Source organism: Malus sylvestris, chromosome 11, assembly GCF_916048215.2.
Source record: "Malus sylvestris chromosome 11, drMalSylv7.2, whole genome shotgun sequence".
Classification (NCBI taxonomy): Eukaryota; Viridiplantae; Streptophyta; class Magnoliopsida; order Rosales; family Rosaceae; genus Malus; species Malus sylvestris.
Window position 1 is genome coordinate 10,841,289 of NC_062270.1, and position 17,703 is coordinate 10,858,991.

General features: G+C 37.1%; 2 protein-coding genes and 3 pseudogenes across 2 annotated transcripts; all 5 read right to left on the minus strand.

Moving 5' to 3' along the window:
• Positions 1 to 1,019: 1,019 nt before the first annotated feature.
• Positions 1,020 to 2,453, minus strand: LOC126591327 (F-box protein At1g30790-like). Its single transcript, XM_050256982.1, has one exon. It carries the CDS (start codon positions 2,232 to 2,234, stop codon positions 1,020 to 1,022), a length of 1,215 nt encoding a protein of 404 aa, XP_050112939.1. The 5' UTR covers positions 2,235 to 2,453.
• A 2,307-nt stretch (positions 2,454 to 4,760) lies between these two features.
• On the minus strand, positions 4,761 to 6,583 carry LOC126588608 (F-box protein At4g19940-like). The gene is made up of 2 exons (XM_050253710.1): positions 6,363 to 6,583; positions 4,761 to 6,213 (listed from the first exon to the last, which is right to left on the minus strand). Exon 2 carries the CDS (start codon positions 6,178 to 6,180, stop codon positions 4,972 to 4,974), a length of 1,209 nt encoding a protein of 402 aa, XP_050109667.1. The 5' UTR covers positions 6,181 to 6,213; positions 6,363 to 6,583; the 3' UTR covers positions 4,761 to 4,971.
• Positions 6,584 to 9,086: 2,503 nt separating this feature from the next.
• On the minus strand, positions 9,087 to 10,611 carry LOC126590219 (putative F-box protein At5g62660; annotated as a pseudogene).
• A 1,104-nt stretch (positions 10,612 to 11,715) lies between these two features.
• On the minus strand, positions 11,716 to 12,918 carry LOC126588609 (putative F-box protein At5g62660; annotated as a pseudogene).
• Positions 12,919 to 15,891: 2,973 nt separating this feature from the next.
• On the minus strand, positions 15,892 to 17,473 carry LOC126590220 (putative F-box protein At5g62660; annotated as a pseudogene).
• Positions 17,474 to 17,703: the final 230 nt, after the last annotated feature.

Below are 17,703 nucleotides of genomic sequence, written 5' to 3' on the forward strand. Positions count from 1 at the left end.
AGTTTATATTTCTTGTAAGAATTTTTTTCTTTCTACAATTAACATTCTAAAAAGAATTTTGGCAGGAGAGGAAACGGTATACCCAGTGGGTATTACCCCCCCCAACCAAAGTCTAAAATATCGATATTATTCCGATATTTTCATCGAAATTTCCGTGTTTTTGGACTACCGATATTTCCGATATCATCGATATTTTAAACCTTGATAGGAACTTTATGTGGTACTAAGTCACTCAGGTATCTTACCATGCAATGTATAAAATGTAAAATATTGTATTAATTCATTATATATAAATGATTATGGTGTGTTTAAACTTCTTTCATTAATTTCTACATATTTTATACACTCACAATGTTTGACAGCTCACTATATAATCAACTTAAATCAGTTAAATATGCATTTCCTTCTAATTTTTTGTGATAAACTAATAGATAATTGACTAAATAAACATCCTGCAAAGTTTCAATAAAAATTTCCCAGTTTTTCTTACAATTTCCGTGGTTTTTATTCAATTTTTATCGATATCGATAATATCTTGATATTTCTATCGAAATTTCCATGTTTTTGGACTACCGATATTTTAGACCTTGCCCACCACTATGCCTACCTAGTAGCTAGCGAACCTATGAGTAGGCCTGTGATACTAATATATTGAACTCGTGTAAGAATCACATTCCAACAATGGACAAAAGAATTTGAGTGCGATACCAATTTATTAAACTTATGAGTTCAATATAGTAAACTATGCGTGATAAACATATTGAATACATACCATAGCAGGAAGTTATAAGTATCAAACTCAACTGCCTGATTCTTATATGTAGATATCATACTCACTCAAACTACTAGAGAAGACATAATAAAAATCACATGGTTAAGCTTTACAAAACTTAAAAAAAACGTAAAAAAAATGACAAATTTCTCCTAAAAAAAAAAAAAAAAAATCGAGTTGGAGAATTGAAAGCTTCAAGTTTAGATCCAGACCGTTGAACTAAAACTTGATGAACGAATAGACCATTTCATCTTAAGGGCACAACGGTATCATCAAAGCTAGCAAGTAAAGTCAATCGAGTATCATACTGGAATCTCCATTCGGAGGGCAAAACAATTTCACTTTCCCTAAAACTTTTACTCTTCATATTGTAGAGATGCAGCCTCACATGATTCGGGTGTTGTCTACTTAACTTCGAAGATTGGAGGATGAGCTCACCTGTGTGAATGGAACAGAAAGGGACGGGGTATCCGAATTCACTCCAAACAAAGGGAAATCTGAAAGTCTCCTTAACCCACACTTGATTTTCGTAGTCCTTCAAAATCCATAACCCCATCATATTTTGTTGTGTCAACTGCTCGTCGCCAATTAGCGCCAAACATCCAAACACTTCAACTATATTCCCATATGCAAAGTTAAATTTATGTATAGCACAATTATAATTGTGAGGAAGTGTGATTACTTTGAATTTCTCATCTGCAATGTCGAAAACCACTAAGATATTTTGTGTGTCATGCATCCAATGTATGGCGCCATTGACACTCACACTTCTCCTATGAAACGGGCACTTGGAAGGATCAAAAGGGAGGTCATTAAGGTCTAACTCTATGCACCTCCATAAACTTGTACCTAATTTGAATATCTTGAACATAAAAGTCATAGCCCTTGTCATAGAATCACGAGGCTGAAACCTTTGCACTTGGAGAACTTTATATTCATTTGTAAGAGGACTAAACCCGAAGTGATGTGTAGAATGGGCACTACGGCAGCACCTGGGAAATGCATGTGGAAGAGCAATAAACTCCCGTGTTGAGGGATTTAACATGCGAAGAAGATTATCACGATTGGCTTGATTGTGATGGGGGAACACGGTATTCGAAGGGTAAAGGAAGACCAAGCCGTTGATACTCTCTGCATTGTAGAGACGTTGATTGAAGGACAATGTTGGAAGGTTTAGAAGGTGCGTGGCAGCTGTTGGAATTCCTTCTTGGTTGATTTGCACAGAGAGGAAGTGTTGTTGCCTTGTGGATTTGTCCCAAGTAGTGAGGAGAAGGTGATTGAGCTTGTTACGGTGGAAGGTTTGATGGGCGTCGACAAAGGAAGGGCTGCGGACGAGAGAGGACCAAGACTTGCCTACGCATTTGAATCGCATGAGGGACTTAGACGGCAGCCTTGGTAGTATCTGATAGCATATGATTTCGCTTGGGAGCTCGGAGCCAGCTGATTCCATGTCTTGATCCATACTCTAGATTTCCTTCTTAAGGGGCAAGTTACCTTACAAGTAATGAGTCACAACTAGTTTTGTAGTGGCCGATGGAGAAATTGGGAAATCTATAAAGTTCATATTTTATATCTGAATAATTGATAAATTCTAAGTTTGAATGTATTTCTATGTGTATGCCAACTATGTAGTTTATTTGTCTCACTTTACAAGGTTCAAATCCCTTAACAACTCCGTCGAAATTCGTGTAGCATGAAAGAGACTTTTTTTTTTTTTTTGGTGCTTTTCTTTAATGTATGTCAATTGAGATTTTTATAAGGAAAAATTAGTATCCGGTCCCTAGTTTTTACTGTTCATTGACTAAGACCTTATTAGTTCTCAAATTTTGATTCAAGTCCCTAGCATTAATGTGATAATGAATTTACATGTTTATTATATAATTTTTTAATATAAAAATTAGTAATTAATTTAGGGTTTAATACTCACACCTCTATTAAACTTCTAATTAATTTTCAATTCAAACATTTCCAAAATAATAAAAAATTAAATTAAATTAAGTTTGTACCTATTAGTTTTTTTTATATATAAAAAGATTCTCAATTTTTTAATCTTAAGTGTACCCATTCATATAATTTTTCAAATTTTTAAATCTTAAATGTACCCATTCTCAAATATATCAATTTGTTATATGTAAAATGTACCCTTTTTTTAATATAAAATCCATTCAAATTTTTTATTTCATGTTTAAACTTATATGGGTACATTCTTTTTCGTTGATTTGAGAATGTATCCATGTTTTGGTACAATAACTTTTTTTGTTAATTTTGGTTAATGTACCCATACATATATGTATATATATATATATACACACACACACAATATAATAGAGAGTATAATTTATATTTTATTATTTTTAATCCCATAAATTATGGGTTTTATTTAAAATCTCATTAATATATTACAAATTTCAATTTTGAATTAAAAAAATATAGTAACTTACATTATTACATTAATGTCAGGGACCTCAATCAAAAACTAAAAACTAACAAGGTTTCAATCAAAGAATGTTGATAGCTAGGGACCGCATCCAAAGTGTCCCTAAAAAGGAAAACTAATGAAAAGGGTTTGAAAACTTTGAGTTTTAATGATAAGGACAAAATAAAGGGTAAAGTGAATAGTACCAGGATTGACTTTTTAGTGTAAAAATGTGGTTTTTCGTTAAAGTGAACAGTACCGGGTGCTTTTCGTTAAAGTTCCCTAAATAAAATCCCCCTTACATCTTAGAAAACTGTGTGTATGAAGCAGCGCGTCATTCTCTTTCCAGGAATGTATCACGAGCCCAAATCGGAACTCGGACGCTAAATATGAAATTCCCGCTGAATCTCTTTGTCTTCTTCACTCCATTTCATCTTCCATCCATTCGGCTCAGTGGCAAAGCCACTTGAGGAACAGGAAAGGCCCATGCCTATCCTGAAGTTTCCTCACTTTGTAGCTTTTGTTTGTGTGCTTTTGGTTGGATACTCTGCATTTTTCGACTTGTGTGCTTTTACTTCCCGCTAGCTTTATTATGTTTTTCTAATCGACAAAAAAAAAAGTGTTTTACAATAGTATTGTTATGAAACCAGAGCGTTATATCAACTATTCCTCAATTAGTTCACTATTTTGCATGATAGATTAATGTTATAAAGTCAAACCACGCATTCATAGAAAAGAGGAAGACTTTATATTGAAAGACAATTTACATAGCTGCAGTTTTAAGTCATAACTATTAATTTTTGTTCAACTTCAATGTAGGAACTTATAAAGAAGTTCGGTGCTTATAATATAACCATCTAAAATTTATTTTTTTGTGACTCTTTTACTCTCTTTTGATTATAATTTTCATTCCACTACAAAAAATGAACATTTTTTTTTCTCCATTAGTTATATTATTCTCTCTCTAGTTTCTTTCATATGGCCTAGAGGCCCTTCCTAGTTTCAATTTCTGGTTCTGCCACTAATTTGGCCCTTTATTGTACATCATCAATTTGGTCCCGAACAATGAAAATCACATCAGGAACTTGGACGGCAGCCTTGAAAGCATATAATTTCGCTTGGAAGCTCGGATCCAGCTGGTTCCATGTCTTGATCCATATTCTAGATTTCCTTCTTATGGGGAAGTTATCCTTCTTACAAGTAATGAGTCCCAACTAGTTCTGTAGTGGCCGATGAAGTGTGGGAATTGGGAAATCCGAAGTTCATAGTTTATATCTGAAGAATAGACAAGTTCTAAGTTTGAATGTATTTCTATATGCGTATGCTGACCATGCAGTCTATCTGCTTTGGTGAACTCGTTTGAAAACTCCAAAAAATACAAAAGTAACTTACTTCAAAATTCAAAAAATGAACAGTAATATTAATTGCAGGTTCATGGCCTTCCACTAGGTCACTATTTGTCACACTTTATCCGGTTCAAAGTTTGAACATATATCTATATGTGTATATTGACTATGCAGTTTATATGTCTCACTTTATAAGGTTCGTTAATAACTTCGTCAAAATTCGTGTAGCATGAAAAAGACCTACTTTTTTTTCTTCTGAAATGTATGTCACTTGAGATTTTTATAACAACTAACCCAAATAAAATTACAGAGAACATTACATGGCCATATCAAGACCAATCAAAATTACAAGGTTCGATAAGATTAAACAGAAAGCAAAACAGAACACATACCAATGTATGCCATTTGATTCAGACGATCCAATAGGCCATCGCATCTCATCGTAAGGGCACAATGTTATCATCATAACAAACAACTAACTTCAATCGAGCATCGTTAAGAAATGCCCAGGGCAGGCCAATTTCACTTCCCCTAAAGCTGTTACTCTCCATATTGTACACATGCACTCTCACATGGTCCGGCGCTTCATGCACATGTAATTCTATAGATTGGAGGAGGAGCTCACCATTGTGAATGGTACGCAATGGAACGGGGCATCCTAAAGCCCTCCAACGAAGGGGAAATGTGATAGCCTCCCTGATCCACACTTGATTTTCGTAGTCCTTCAAAATCCATAACGCCATCATATTCTGTGATCTCACCAATTTCTTGTCACCTATTAGAGCCAAACATCCGCCCACCTCAACTACATTTCTCATTGCGTCTCCCATGGGGTAACCAATACGATGTATAAAACTGACATAATCTTGAGGAAGTGGGATCACTCTGAATTTCTCGTCTCCAATGTCAAAAACCACAACAACATTTTCTTTCAAATGCATCCAATGCATGGCCCCATTGATGCACACACTTTGCACTGCAAACGGACACTTGAGAGGTTCAAAAGGGAGATCGTTACGGTCTATCTCTAGGCGCCTCCATAAACTAGTACCTAATTTGAATATCTTGAACATAAAGGTCATATCCGTTGGAATTGAATCGTGAGGCCGGAACGTTTGGACTTGAAGAACCTTATACTCATTTGTAAGAGGACTAAATCCAAAGTGATAGGTAACGTGGGATGTACAGTATGCAGGTGAAGCATGTGGTAGAATAATAGACTCTCGGGTGCAAGGGTTGAATATGAAATTGGGAGGATCAAGATATGCTAGAGTATGATGACGAGATAAGTTGTTTGAAAGGTAAAGGCAGACCAAGCCATTCGTGCTTTGCGCATTGTAGAGACGATGATCACTGCCCATTGGAAGGTTTAGAAGGTGGATGGCGGGTGTTGGAGTTCCGTCTTGGTTGATTTGTGCAGAGAGGAAGTGTTGTTGCCTTGTGGCTCTGTCCCAAGTGGTGAGGAGGAGGTGAGTGAGCTTGTTCCGGTGGAAGCTTTGATGAGCATCGACAAAGGAAGGGTTGCGGACGAGGGAGGACCATGACTTGCATACGCATTTGAAGCGCATCAGGGATTTGGACGGTACCCTTGGTAGTATCTGAAACCATATAATTTCGCTTGGGAGCTCGGAGCCAGCTGATTCCATGTTTCTCTTCTACTTTCTTGGGCGATATCCGTACTAGTCACAAATAATTTTATACAGGCAGATTGTGAATGGAAGAACTTAAGTTCATAGCCTAATTGCCGGATTCGGTCAAATTCAAATTAGACAAAAATTGAAGAAACAACTGAAAAACGCTCTTGGCTAATCTACAGAGAGAGACTTACAAGTACGATCATCTCTTCAAGAACAGAAGTGAATTGCTCGTCCCCTTTGAGAAGAGCTTAATACTGGGGAGGTTCCAATTTTTAGCTGGCCTTGCTTTCGGGACTTTGATCATCTGACATGATTGAGATGAGGGAGAAAGAGGAGGGAAAGTGAGAGTGAAGTTCGTCCTTGTGTTCGTCGGCGAAGGAGAAGAAAGGAGAAGTCGGGGAGAGGAGTAGAAAATAATGATTACCAAGGGAAGGGAAAGGTTAATAAGAAAATTCATTAGTTTATTAATAAGAATATTTTAATAAAATAATGAGACGTGAAGAGTTTACCGAGGTAAAAAAAGATAATTTTTATAATTAAAAGAAAAATATGAAAAGTATATAATGATATTTTAAAAGTAGGGTAAATTACATAGTAGCGCCTCAGGTTTGAGGTATATTTTGCAATCTTATACAACATCTTTAAAACATTTCACTTTCATACCTCAAGTACTATTTTATTTCAATTTCATACAACCGTTACATTTTCCATCCATGGATCTGTTAAATGCTGATGTGGCTGCCACATATATGCCATGTGGCTGCCAAATGTCTGCCACGTGGCAAATAAAATAATTTTTTAATTTTTTTTTTAAAAACTTGAAATTGAAAGGAAAAAAAAAAAGGGACCGAACCCCTGCAACCCAGAAGAAGAAGGAGGAAGAAGAAGAAGAGAAGAAGAAAGAGGAGGAGGAGGAAGAAGAAGAAGAAGAAGAAAAAAAAAGAAAAAAAAGAAAGGGACCGAACCCAGAAGAAGAAGGAGGAAGAAGAAGAAGAGAAGAAGAAGAAGAAGAAAAAAAAAAGAAAAAAAAGAAAGGGACTGAACCCAGAAGAAGAAGGAGGAAGAAGAAGAAGAGAAGAAGAAAGAGGAGGAGGAGGAGGAAGAAGAAGAAGAAGAGGAAAAAATAGAAAAGAAAAAAAGAAAGGGACCGAACCCAGAAGAAGAAGGAGGAAGAAGAAGAAGAGAAGAAGAATGAGGAGGAAGAAGAAGAAGAAAAGAAGAAAGAGGAGGAAGAGAAGAAGAAAGAGGAGGAGGAGGAAGAAGAAGAAGTAGAAAAAAAAAGAAAAAAAAAGAAAAAAAGGGACCGAACCCAGAAGAGAAGAAGAAAGAGGAGGAAGAGAAGAAGAAAGAGGAGGAGGAGGAAGAAGAAGAAGAAGAAGAAAAAAAAAAAGAAAAAAAAGAAAGGGACCGAACCCAGAAGAGAAGAAGAAAGAGGAGGAAGATAATAAGAAAGAGGAGGAGGAGGAAGAAGAAGAAGAAGAAAAAAAAAAGAAAAAAAAAAAAGGGACCGAACCAGAAGGAGGAAGAAGAAGAAGAGAAGAAGAAAGAGAAGGAGGAGGAAGAAGAAGAAGAAAAAAAAAAGGGAACTTTAACGAAAAGCACCTGGTACTGTTCACTTTAACGAAAAACCACATTTTTACACTAAAAAGTCAATCCTGGTACTATTCACTTTACCCTTTATTTTGTCCTTAACATTAAAACTCAAAGTTTTCAAGCCCTTTTCATTAGTTTTCCTAAAAAAAAATGATCGAACCCCCTGCAACCCAGAAGAAGAAGGAGGAAGAAGAAGAAGATAAGGAGGAGGAGGAAGAAGAAGAAGAAGAAGAAGAAAAAAAAAAAAAAGGGACCAAACCCAGAATAAGAAGAAGAAGAAAGAGAAAAAAAAAGGAAAAAAAAAGTGGCAGACAGGTTTTTTTTTTAAAAATTAAAAAATTATTTTATTTGCCACGTGGCAGACATTTGGCAGCCACGTGGCATATATATGGCAGTCATGTCAGCATTTAACAGATCCATGGATGAAAAATGTAACGGTTGTATGAAATTGAAATAAAATAATACTTGAGGTATGAAAGTGAAATGTTTTAAAGATATTGTATAAGATTGCAATAGATCTCAAACCTGAGGGGCTACTATGTAATTTACCCTTAAAAGTAGTAATAGTAATTCTCCAAATTAATTGTAAAATACTAAATGTATAATTACAAATACATTTATTTACAGATCAATTATTATTCTTTAACGAATTTAAAATAAATTGAACTGAATATTGTACTATTTATGTCTACTCTTTGACAAGTGATACTAAACGTTACTAGTGAATTCCATATCCAAATTAAACCGCAAACTCAAACCATACTGTATCTAGGAACGTAAGATGGGTAAAAGGGGAAAGGTATTTAAATAATGACATGTTCAAAGTTCGGATTTATCATTGAAGGGGCGTTGTTGTCTTGAAGAATTGACAACGTACAATCTTGTTTTCATCGCTGTGTGTAGACAACGCAGCTAAAGCTGCTTTGGTTAACTCGCTTGAAGAAGTCTTCAAAATACAAAATAAACTCAAGTTCTCTTATCATTTTGTTTAAATTTTTTGAACTTTAGAAAATGAAAAAAAAAAAAAAGCCAATCTAAATTACAAATTAATTGCTATTGCTTAAGTAAAAGATTACAACTAAGAGGGAAAAAACTTAGCTCATTTCATCAGGAATAGGCAAGCCGCACTACACATCAAGACCCATACTATTGCCACTAATGCAACCTATCCCTTTTCCCCGCTTAGAGCAATTGGAACGAGCCAGTTGAAATTCCTTTTGAATAGGTAGCTTAGCTGAAATCCCTATATCATTGATTGTACCCAAAAAAAAAAAAACAGATTTGGTGCCTCATTAGATTAATCTTGATGATCCCATCACATCTCATCGTAAGGGCACAATGTTATCATCATAACTAGCGACTAACTTCAATCGAGCATCGTTACGAAATGTCCATTCGGAGGGCAAGCCAATTACACTTCCCATAAAGCTTTTACTCTCCATGTTGTACACATGCACTCTCAGATGGTCCTGCGGCTCATGCATACGTAATTCTGTAGACTGGAGGAGGAGCTCACCATTGTGAATGGTACGCAATGGGAGGGGCACCTAACGCCCTCCAACAAAGGGGAAACTTGATAGCCTCCCTAATCCACACTTGATTTTCGTAGTCCTTCAAAATCCGTAATGCCGTTATATCTCGTGATTTCATCAATTTCTTGTCACCTATTATAACCAAACATCCACCCACCTCAACAACATTTCTCATTATTTCTGCCGTGGGGTAACCAATACGATGTCTAAAATAAATATAATATTGAGAAAGTGAGATCACTCTGAATTTCTCATCTCCAATGTCTAAAACCACTACAACATTTTCTTTCCTATGCATCGAATGTATGGCCCCATTGATGCACACACTTCGCACTTTTATTAAACTGGCACTTGACAGGATCAAAAGGGAGATCGTTAAGGTCTACCTCCAGGGTTCTCCATAAACTTGTGCCTAATTTGAATATCTTGAACATAAAGGTCATATCCGTTGGAATTGAATCATCAGGCCGGAACGTTTGCGCTTGGAGAACCTTATATTCGTTTGTAAGAGGACTAAATCCAAAGTGGTACGTAACGTGGGATGTACGGTATGCAGGTGAAGGATGTGGTAGAATAATAGACTCTCGGGTGCAAGGGTTGAATATGAAATTGGGAGGATCAAGATATGCTAGAGCATGATCGCGAGACAGGGTGTTTGAAAGGTAAAGGCAGATCAGGCCATTGGTGCTTTGCACATTGTAGAGACGATGATCATTGGATACTGTTGGAAGGTTTGGAAGGTGGATGGTGGGTGTTGGACTTCCGTCTTGGTTGATTTGTACAGAGAGGAAGTGTTGTTGCCTTGTGGCTTTGTCCCAAGTGGTGAGGAGGAGGCGAGTGAGCTTGTTACGGTGGAAGCCTTGATGAGTATCGGCAAAGGAAGGGTTGCGGATAAGAGAGGACCAAGTCTTGCAAACGCATTTCAAGCGCATTAGGGACTTGGACGGTAGCCTTGGGAGTATTTGAAAGCATATAATGTCGGTTGGGATCTCATCAACTAGATTCCATGTTTCTCTTCTACTTTTTTGGGCTATATCCTTACTAGTCACAACTAATTTTATACAGGCAGATTGTGAATGGAAGAGCTTAAGTTCATAGTTTATAAACGTAAGAAGGCCAAAAGGACGAGAAATTTTTAGTTGTGAAGGGAACACAAGTGGTATATTACGTGTTTTAATAGGAATGATGGGAAATTTTATTTTTTAAGTTATTAATTTTTTTAACATATATATTCCACCATTTGTTTAGTGATACGTGGTGTACTACTCCGTATATCGGTCATAATGAAAAATCTCTCCATAAAGGCAAGGGTCATTAAATAAAGACAAGTTCGAAGTGTGAATTGATCATTGAATGGACGTTATTGTCCGGATGAATTGACGATGTACAATCTTGTATTTATCACTGTGTGGGGACAACAATGCAACTAAAGCTACTTTGGTTAACTCGCTTAAAAAAGTCCTCAAAATACAAAATAAGCTCAAGTTCTCTTATCATTTTGTTTAATTTTTTTTTGAAAACTTTTTTTTTTTTTTTTTGTTGAAAACTTCATTTTGTTTAATTTTTTGAACTTCAGAAAAAGAATAAAAAGCCAATCTAAAATTACAATATAATTGCTATTGCTAAAATAAAGGAATACAACTTAAATAAAGGAATACAGGTTCATGGTCTTCCACCAAGTCACTATCTGTCCCACTTTACTCGGTTCAAATCCATTAATAAATCCGTCAAAATTCGTGTAGCATGAGACTTACTTTATTATTATTATTTTTTTATTTTATATGAAATAGACGTCACTTGTGCGCCCTAAGGCCCAAAAAGGTAAATTAGAAAAATGAGATTTTGAAAAACAACTAACCTAAAACAAATCAAAGAGTTCATTACGAGGCCATATCGAAACCAATCAGAATTACAAGGTTTGATAAGATTAAACAGAAAGCAAAGCAGAATACATACCAATTTGGAAATTAAAAAACTATAATAATTTAGCACAACTGAGGCAGCCGCATACTTAACAAAGAAGTTAGAAGAACTAGGAGTTTAACGCAATTAGAAACAAAAGGCTCTAAAGAGATTTTCTAGTATACTATGATACGTTCTATACTATCGAGTTTTTAACAATGATAATGATTAAAAGTTGAGTAGTACAGAATTTTCGAGGATAAAGAGGAAGGATCGATCCTGTAAGCCAAGTACGACCAACTCCTTGATTAGGGAGAGCTGCGGTGAGGAGTTTAATGTATGCCAACTGTTGTTCATCTATTTACTTATTTCATTATAATTAGAGAGATTCAGATTACAACTTGTATAATATTTTCCAAGATCTACAGAAGAAGACTGTTTTTTTATACGATAAGAAACAAAATTTTGAATATAGACTAAACATTAGGTAGCTTAATCTTGACAATCCCATCACATCTCATCGTAAGGGCACAATGTTATCATCATAACTAGCAACTAACTTCAATCGAGCATCGTTCCCAAATGTCCATTCGGAGGGCACGCCAATTTCACTTTCACTAAAGCTTTTACTCTCCATATTGTACACATGCACTCTCACATGGCCCGGCGGCCCATGCACACGTAATACTGTAGATTGGAGGAGCAGCTCACCATTGTGAATGGTATGCAATGGAACGAGGCATCCTAACGCCCTCCAACAATGGGGAAGGATGATTGTCTTTCTAACCCACACTTGATTTTGGTAGTCCTTCAAAATCCATAACGCCATCATATTTTGTAATGTCATCAATTTCTTGTCCCCTATTAGAGCCAAACATCCATCCACCTCAAGTACATTTCTCATTACTTCTCCCAAGATACGATGAATAAAACAGATATAATCTTAAGGAAGTGGAATCACTCTAAATTTCTCATCTCCAATATCAAAAACCACAACATTTTCTTTCCAATGCATCCAATGTATGGCCCCATTGATGCACACACCTTGCACTTTAAACGGGCACTCAAGAGGATCAAAAGCGAGGTGGTTAAGGTCTACCTCCAGGCGCCTCCATAAACTTGTACCTAATTTGAATATCTTGAACATAAAGGTCAAATCCGTTGGAATTGAATCGTGAGGCCGGAACGTTTGCACTTGGAGAACCTTATACTCGTTTGTAAGAGGACTAAATCCAAAGTGATAGGTAACGTGGGATGTACAGTATGCAGGTGAAGCATGTGGTAGAATAATAGACTCTCGGGTGCAAGGATTGAATATGAAATTGGGAGGATCAAGATATGCTAGAGTATGATCGCGAGACAAGGTGTTTGAAAGGTAAAGGCAGACCAAGCCATTTGTGCTTTGCGCGTTGTAGAGACGATGATCATTGGACATTGTTGGAAGGTTTAGAAGGTGGATGGCAGGTGTTGGACTTCCGTCTTGGTTGATTTGTACAGAAAGGAAGTGTTGTTGCCTTGTGGCTGTGTCCCAAATGGTGAGGAGGAGGTGAGTAAGCTTGTTACGGTGTAAGCTTTGATGAGCATCGGCAAAGGAAGGGTTCTGCACAAGAGAGGACCAAGACTTGCATACGCATTTGAAGCGCATTAGGGACTTGGACGGTAGCCTTGGGAGTATCTGAAAGCATATAATTTCGCTTGGGAGCTCGGAACTTGATTCCATGTTTCTCTTCTACTTTCTTGGGCGATATCCTTACTAGTCACAACTAATTTTATACAGGCAGATTGTGAATGGAAGAACTTAAGTTCATAGTTTATAAACGTAAGAAGGCAAAAAGGGCAAGGGTCTTTAAATAATGACGAGTTCGGAGTTTGGATTGATCATTGAATGGGCGTTATTGTCTTGAAGAATTGACAATGTACAATCTTGTATTCATCGCTGTGATAATGCAGCTAAAGCTGCCTTGGTTAACTCGCGTGAAAAAGTCCTCAAAATACAAAATAAGCTCAAGTTCTCTTATCATTTTGTTTAATTCTGTGAACGTCAGAAAAATAAAAGAAAGCCAATTTAAAATTACAAAATAATTGCTAGCGCTAAAATAAAGGATTACAACTTAGAGGGAAAAAACTTGGTCATGAAATAAGAGAATAGGTAAGGCAGACTAGGGGGCCAATGTAAACCTACCTCTTTTCCCCACCAGAATCTTTAGCTGCACCATCCGTGTTTACTTAACCCGGTTTGGAAGAGGAAACCACCACAAGACCTCTAGTATCCTAGGAGTGAAACTAGGGGGCCATGTAAATCATGAGGGCGATCCCAACCACCATTAAAAATAAAATCTGAGACCAAAGCACGCAAACGATATGAAATAGGTAAATGAAGTCCCAATTGATGAACAACCGGCACGTCCAACCACTTTGAATGCCAAAATTTCACCTGATCACCCGAAAGAATAATCCAGTTTGACCCATCAGGGATAGCCAATAGAATTGAAATGTTGTTTTTTTGTTGACAATGGGGCATAAGCCCGAGAGAAAGGGAAACTAGTAACCCGCAACAAGAAGGATGAGCTTGCTCAAAAAAGATTGGACCCAAACTACATGATAAACCCAAACGAGCCAAATCATTTGCAACAAAGTTCCATTCACTATAAATATGACGAATTTCACAAGACCAATTTTTACATAATAGCACCATAATTCAATACTAAACCTCCCATAGAGTGATTATTCACTTTTGCATTTAAAATCAATTGTATTGCAAGAGCATAATCTGATTCTATATAATTGAAAAATCCTTATGTTGAAACACAAGTCGGTTTTTTGAGTTCAAAGTTTCCAAAAACAAATCGTAAAAATTGTATCATTTAGTAAAGAAGGCAATATTTTCCAATCTCCCATCAGTTGCCTACTGATAAAAACATATATGAAAGATTAAATGTCACGATCCAAATTCTTTAAATGTCACGATCCAAATCCTCGCCTATAAATACCATTTGTCGAGGGCTTACAAAACCTTCTTGCTCTCTCGTCCACGCGTTCTCTACTCCTCTCAAATCCCTTTGTATTATTCAATGGGGCAATTCGAGCTGCAAACATCTCTAGACCATTTGAACTCAAAATAGCATTGCTTTTGAATCACAATTCATTTTATTGTAAGTGGTAAAATTAGTTTCCTCCAATATCTTTTTGGTTTTTGAGCAATTAATTGATTTTGGATAAAATTAAGGTTATTGAAATCTGACATATCATTCCTAATTTTTTTTAATATAATTATGACAAAAATAAAGATAACATAATAATTATCTTGTTCACACACTCCAAAAGTAAAGAAAGACCGTGCCGTTGATGCTCTCTGCATTGTAGAGACGATCATAGGACAATGTTGGAAGGTTTAGAGGTGCGTGGCGGCTGTTGGATTTCCTTGTTGGTTGATTTTGAAGAGGAAGTGTTGTTGCCTTTTGGCTTTGTCTCAACTGGTGAGGAGGAGGTGAGTGAGCTTTATATGGTGTAAGGGTTGATGGGGCGTCGACAAAGAAAGGGTTGCAGACGAGAGAGGACCATGACTCGTGTACGCATTTGAAGCGCATCAGGGACTTGGACGGCAGCCTTGGGAGTATCTGAAAGAATATAATTTCGCTTGGGAGCTTGGAACCAGCTGATTCCATATCTTGATCCATGCTTTAGATTGCTTCCTTCTGTTCAAGTTATCCTTACAAGTGATGAGTCACAGCTAGTTTTGTGGTGGCCGATTTAGAATGGGAATTGGGAAATCTAAAGTTCATAGTTTTTATCAGAAGAATCGACAAGTTCTATGTTTGAATGTATTTATATATGTATATGTTGACTATGCAGCCTCTCCATAAATGGGGGTAAGGCTAGCTGACATTCACCTCTCCCAGACCCTGCGTAAAGCGGGAGCCTTGTGCACTGGGTACGACCTTTTTATATGTTGACTATGCAGCTTAGCTTCTTTGTGAATTCGCTTGACAAGTCCAACAAATACAAAAACATATTATCTTATTTCAAAATTCAAAAAAATGGAAAGTAATACTACTTACAGGTTGATGGCCTTCCACCAGGTCACTATCTGTCTCACTTTACCCGGTTCAAATCCATAAATGCAGCATGAACGTAGAAGGATACAACGTTACAAACGTATACCCTCGAAGATCCAAGTTTTCTGAAAACAACTAGAGTTTGAGAGAAATTCCAAAGGTTATTTGATTAATTATGAATTAATGCATTACATTACATTAGCTAGCAGCCACACAACTCAAATAAACTTAATCACAACTTTGGGGAAGCCCAGGGGTTTTTAGGGAATTAAAAAAGATATTCATCATACATAAAATGAAAAGTTCGATATTTATTACAAACTTAAAATCTTGTTTTGGAAACTGAAATGACCCCAATGGCTAAAATGAGCTATAAGTCACAACAAAACGGTGAGTTTGAACCGAGTCGTTGCGCTCTTTTTGGAAAGATATCATGTGCCCCAAAGCGGAGCTCGGATGCCAACTCTATAAATTTGTGCCTGCGTTCTTTTGTCTTTCTTCAGCCCATTTTGTCTTTAATCCACTCACCATTTGTTCTACATTAGGTAGCTTAGCCAAAATCCCCCTCCCTATATCATAGCACATAAAAAAAAACCTTTTGAGCCTCAACAAATTAATCTTAACGATCCCACCACATCTCATCGTAAGGGCACAATGTTATCATAACCAGCAATTAACTTAAATCGAGCATCGTTCAGAAATGTCCATTCGAAGGGCAAGCCAATTTCATTTCCCGTAAAGCTTTCTCTCCATATTGTACACATGCACTCTCACATGGTCTGGCTGCTCATGCACACGTAACTCTGTAGACTGGAGGAGGAGCTCACCATTGTGATTGCTACGCAATGGAACAGGGCATCGTAACGCCCCCCAACCAAGGGGAAACATGATAGCCTCCCTAACCCACACTTGATTTGGTAGTCTTTCAAAATCCACTACGCGATCGAATTCTGTAATTTCACCAACTTCTTGTCACGTATTAGTGCCAAACATCCATCCATCCGATCAACTCCATTTCTCATTACTTCTCCCGTGGGGTAACCAATACGATGTGTAAAACAGTTATAATCTTGGGATCACTCTAAATTTTTCATCTCCAATGCTATAAACCACCGCAACATTTTCTTTCCCATGCATCCAATGTATGGCCCCATTGATGCACACACTTCGCACTTGAAACGGGCACTCGAGAGGATAGATCGTTCAGGTCTACCTCTAGGCGCCTCCATGATGAACTTGTACCTAATTTGAATATCTTGCACATAAAGGTCATGTCCATTGGAATAGAATGAGGACGGAATGTTTGCACTTGGAGAACCTTATACTCTTTTGTTAGAGAACTAAATCCAAAGTGGTACGTAACGTGAGATGTCCAGTATGCAGGTGAATCATGTGGTAGAATAATAGACTCTCGGGTGCAGGGGTTGAATATGAAATTCGGAGGATCAATATATGCTAGAGTATGATTGCGAAACAAGTTGTTTGAAAGGTAAAGGCAAACCAAGCCATTGGTGCTTTGCGCATAGTAGAGACGATGATAATTGGACATTGGAAGGTTTAGAAGGTAGATGGCGGGTGTTTGACTTCCATCTTGGTTGATTTGTACAGAGAGGAAGTGTTGTTGCCTTGTGGCTTTGTCCCTGGTGGTGAGGAGGAGGTGAGTGAGCATGTTACTGTGAAAATTTTGATGGGCATCGTCAAAGAAAGGGTTGGGGACGAGAGAGGACCAAGACTTGCATGCGTATTTTTGAAGCGCATCATGGACTTGGACGGTAGCCTGGGAGTATCTGAAAATAAATAATTTCTCTTGGAAGCTAGGAACATGTTGAAGTGTTGAAGTGTATTTTGGCCTCTAGAGTTAGCTACCATGTTCTTTAGGGATAGCTCTAGGCACTAGAGTAATTAGTCTTTTTCCCTTGATTTAAGGGATGTGATTGATTGATGCAAGTTGTTTTTTGTAGGAGTGTGCTATCCACACACCCCTTTTTATTTCTCACACACCCTTTGTTAATTTCTGTCCGTTGATCTTCTTCAATTCATTCGATCCGACGGTTGAAAATTAGAAGGGTGTGTAAGAAGTAAAAAAAGGTGTGTGGATATCACATCCCTTTTTGTAAGGTGTAGATTAGGCTAGTTTCTCTTTCTTCCCCCTCTTTCTTCTCATATATATCTGGCCCCTTGTACATTAAACTCATGAAATACATTACAAATTAAAGCCATAATTTCTATATGGTATCAGAGCAGGTTCTTTTGTAACCTGTATTTGCCATTCTTGTTGCTGCGAATTTTTTCTTTCATAGTCTAAGTCATGGCTGAAGAAAGTTCTGTGAACCATGATGAGGAAACCCAGCATAGTCTCTCTCCAAACTTCTTAGACGTTGAGGTTAACACCAATCAACGTTTATGTTCAGTTCTCTTAAACAAGTTCAATTATCATCCTTGGTCCCGAG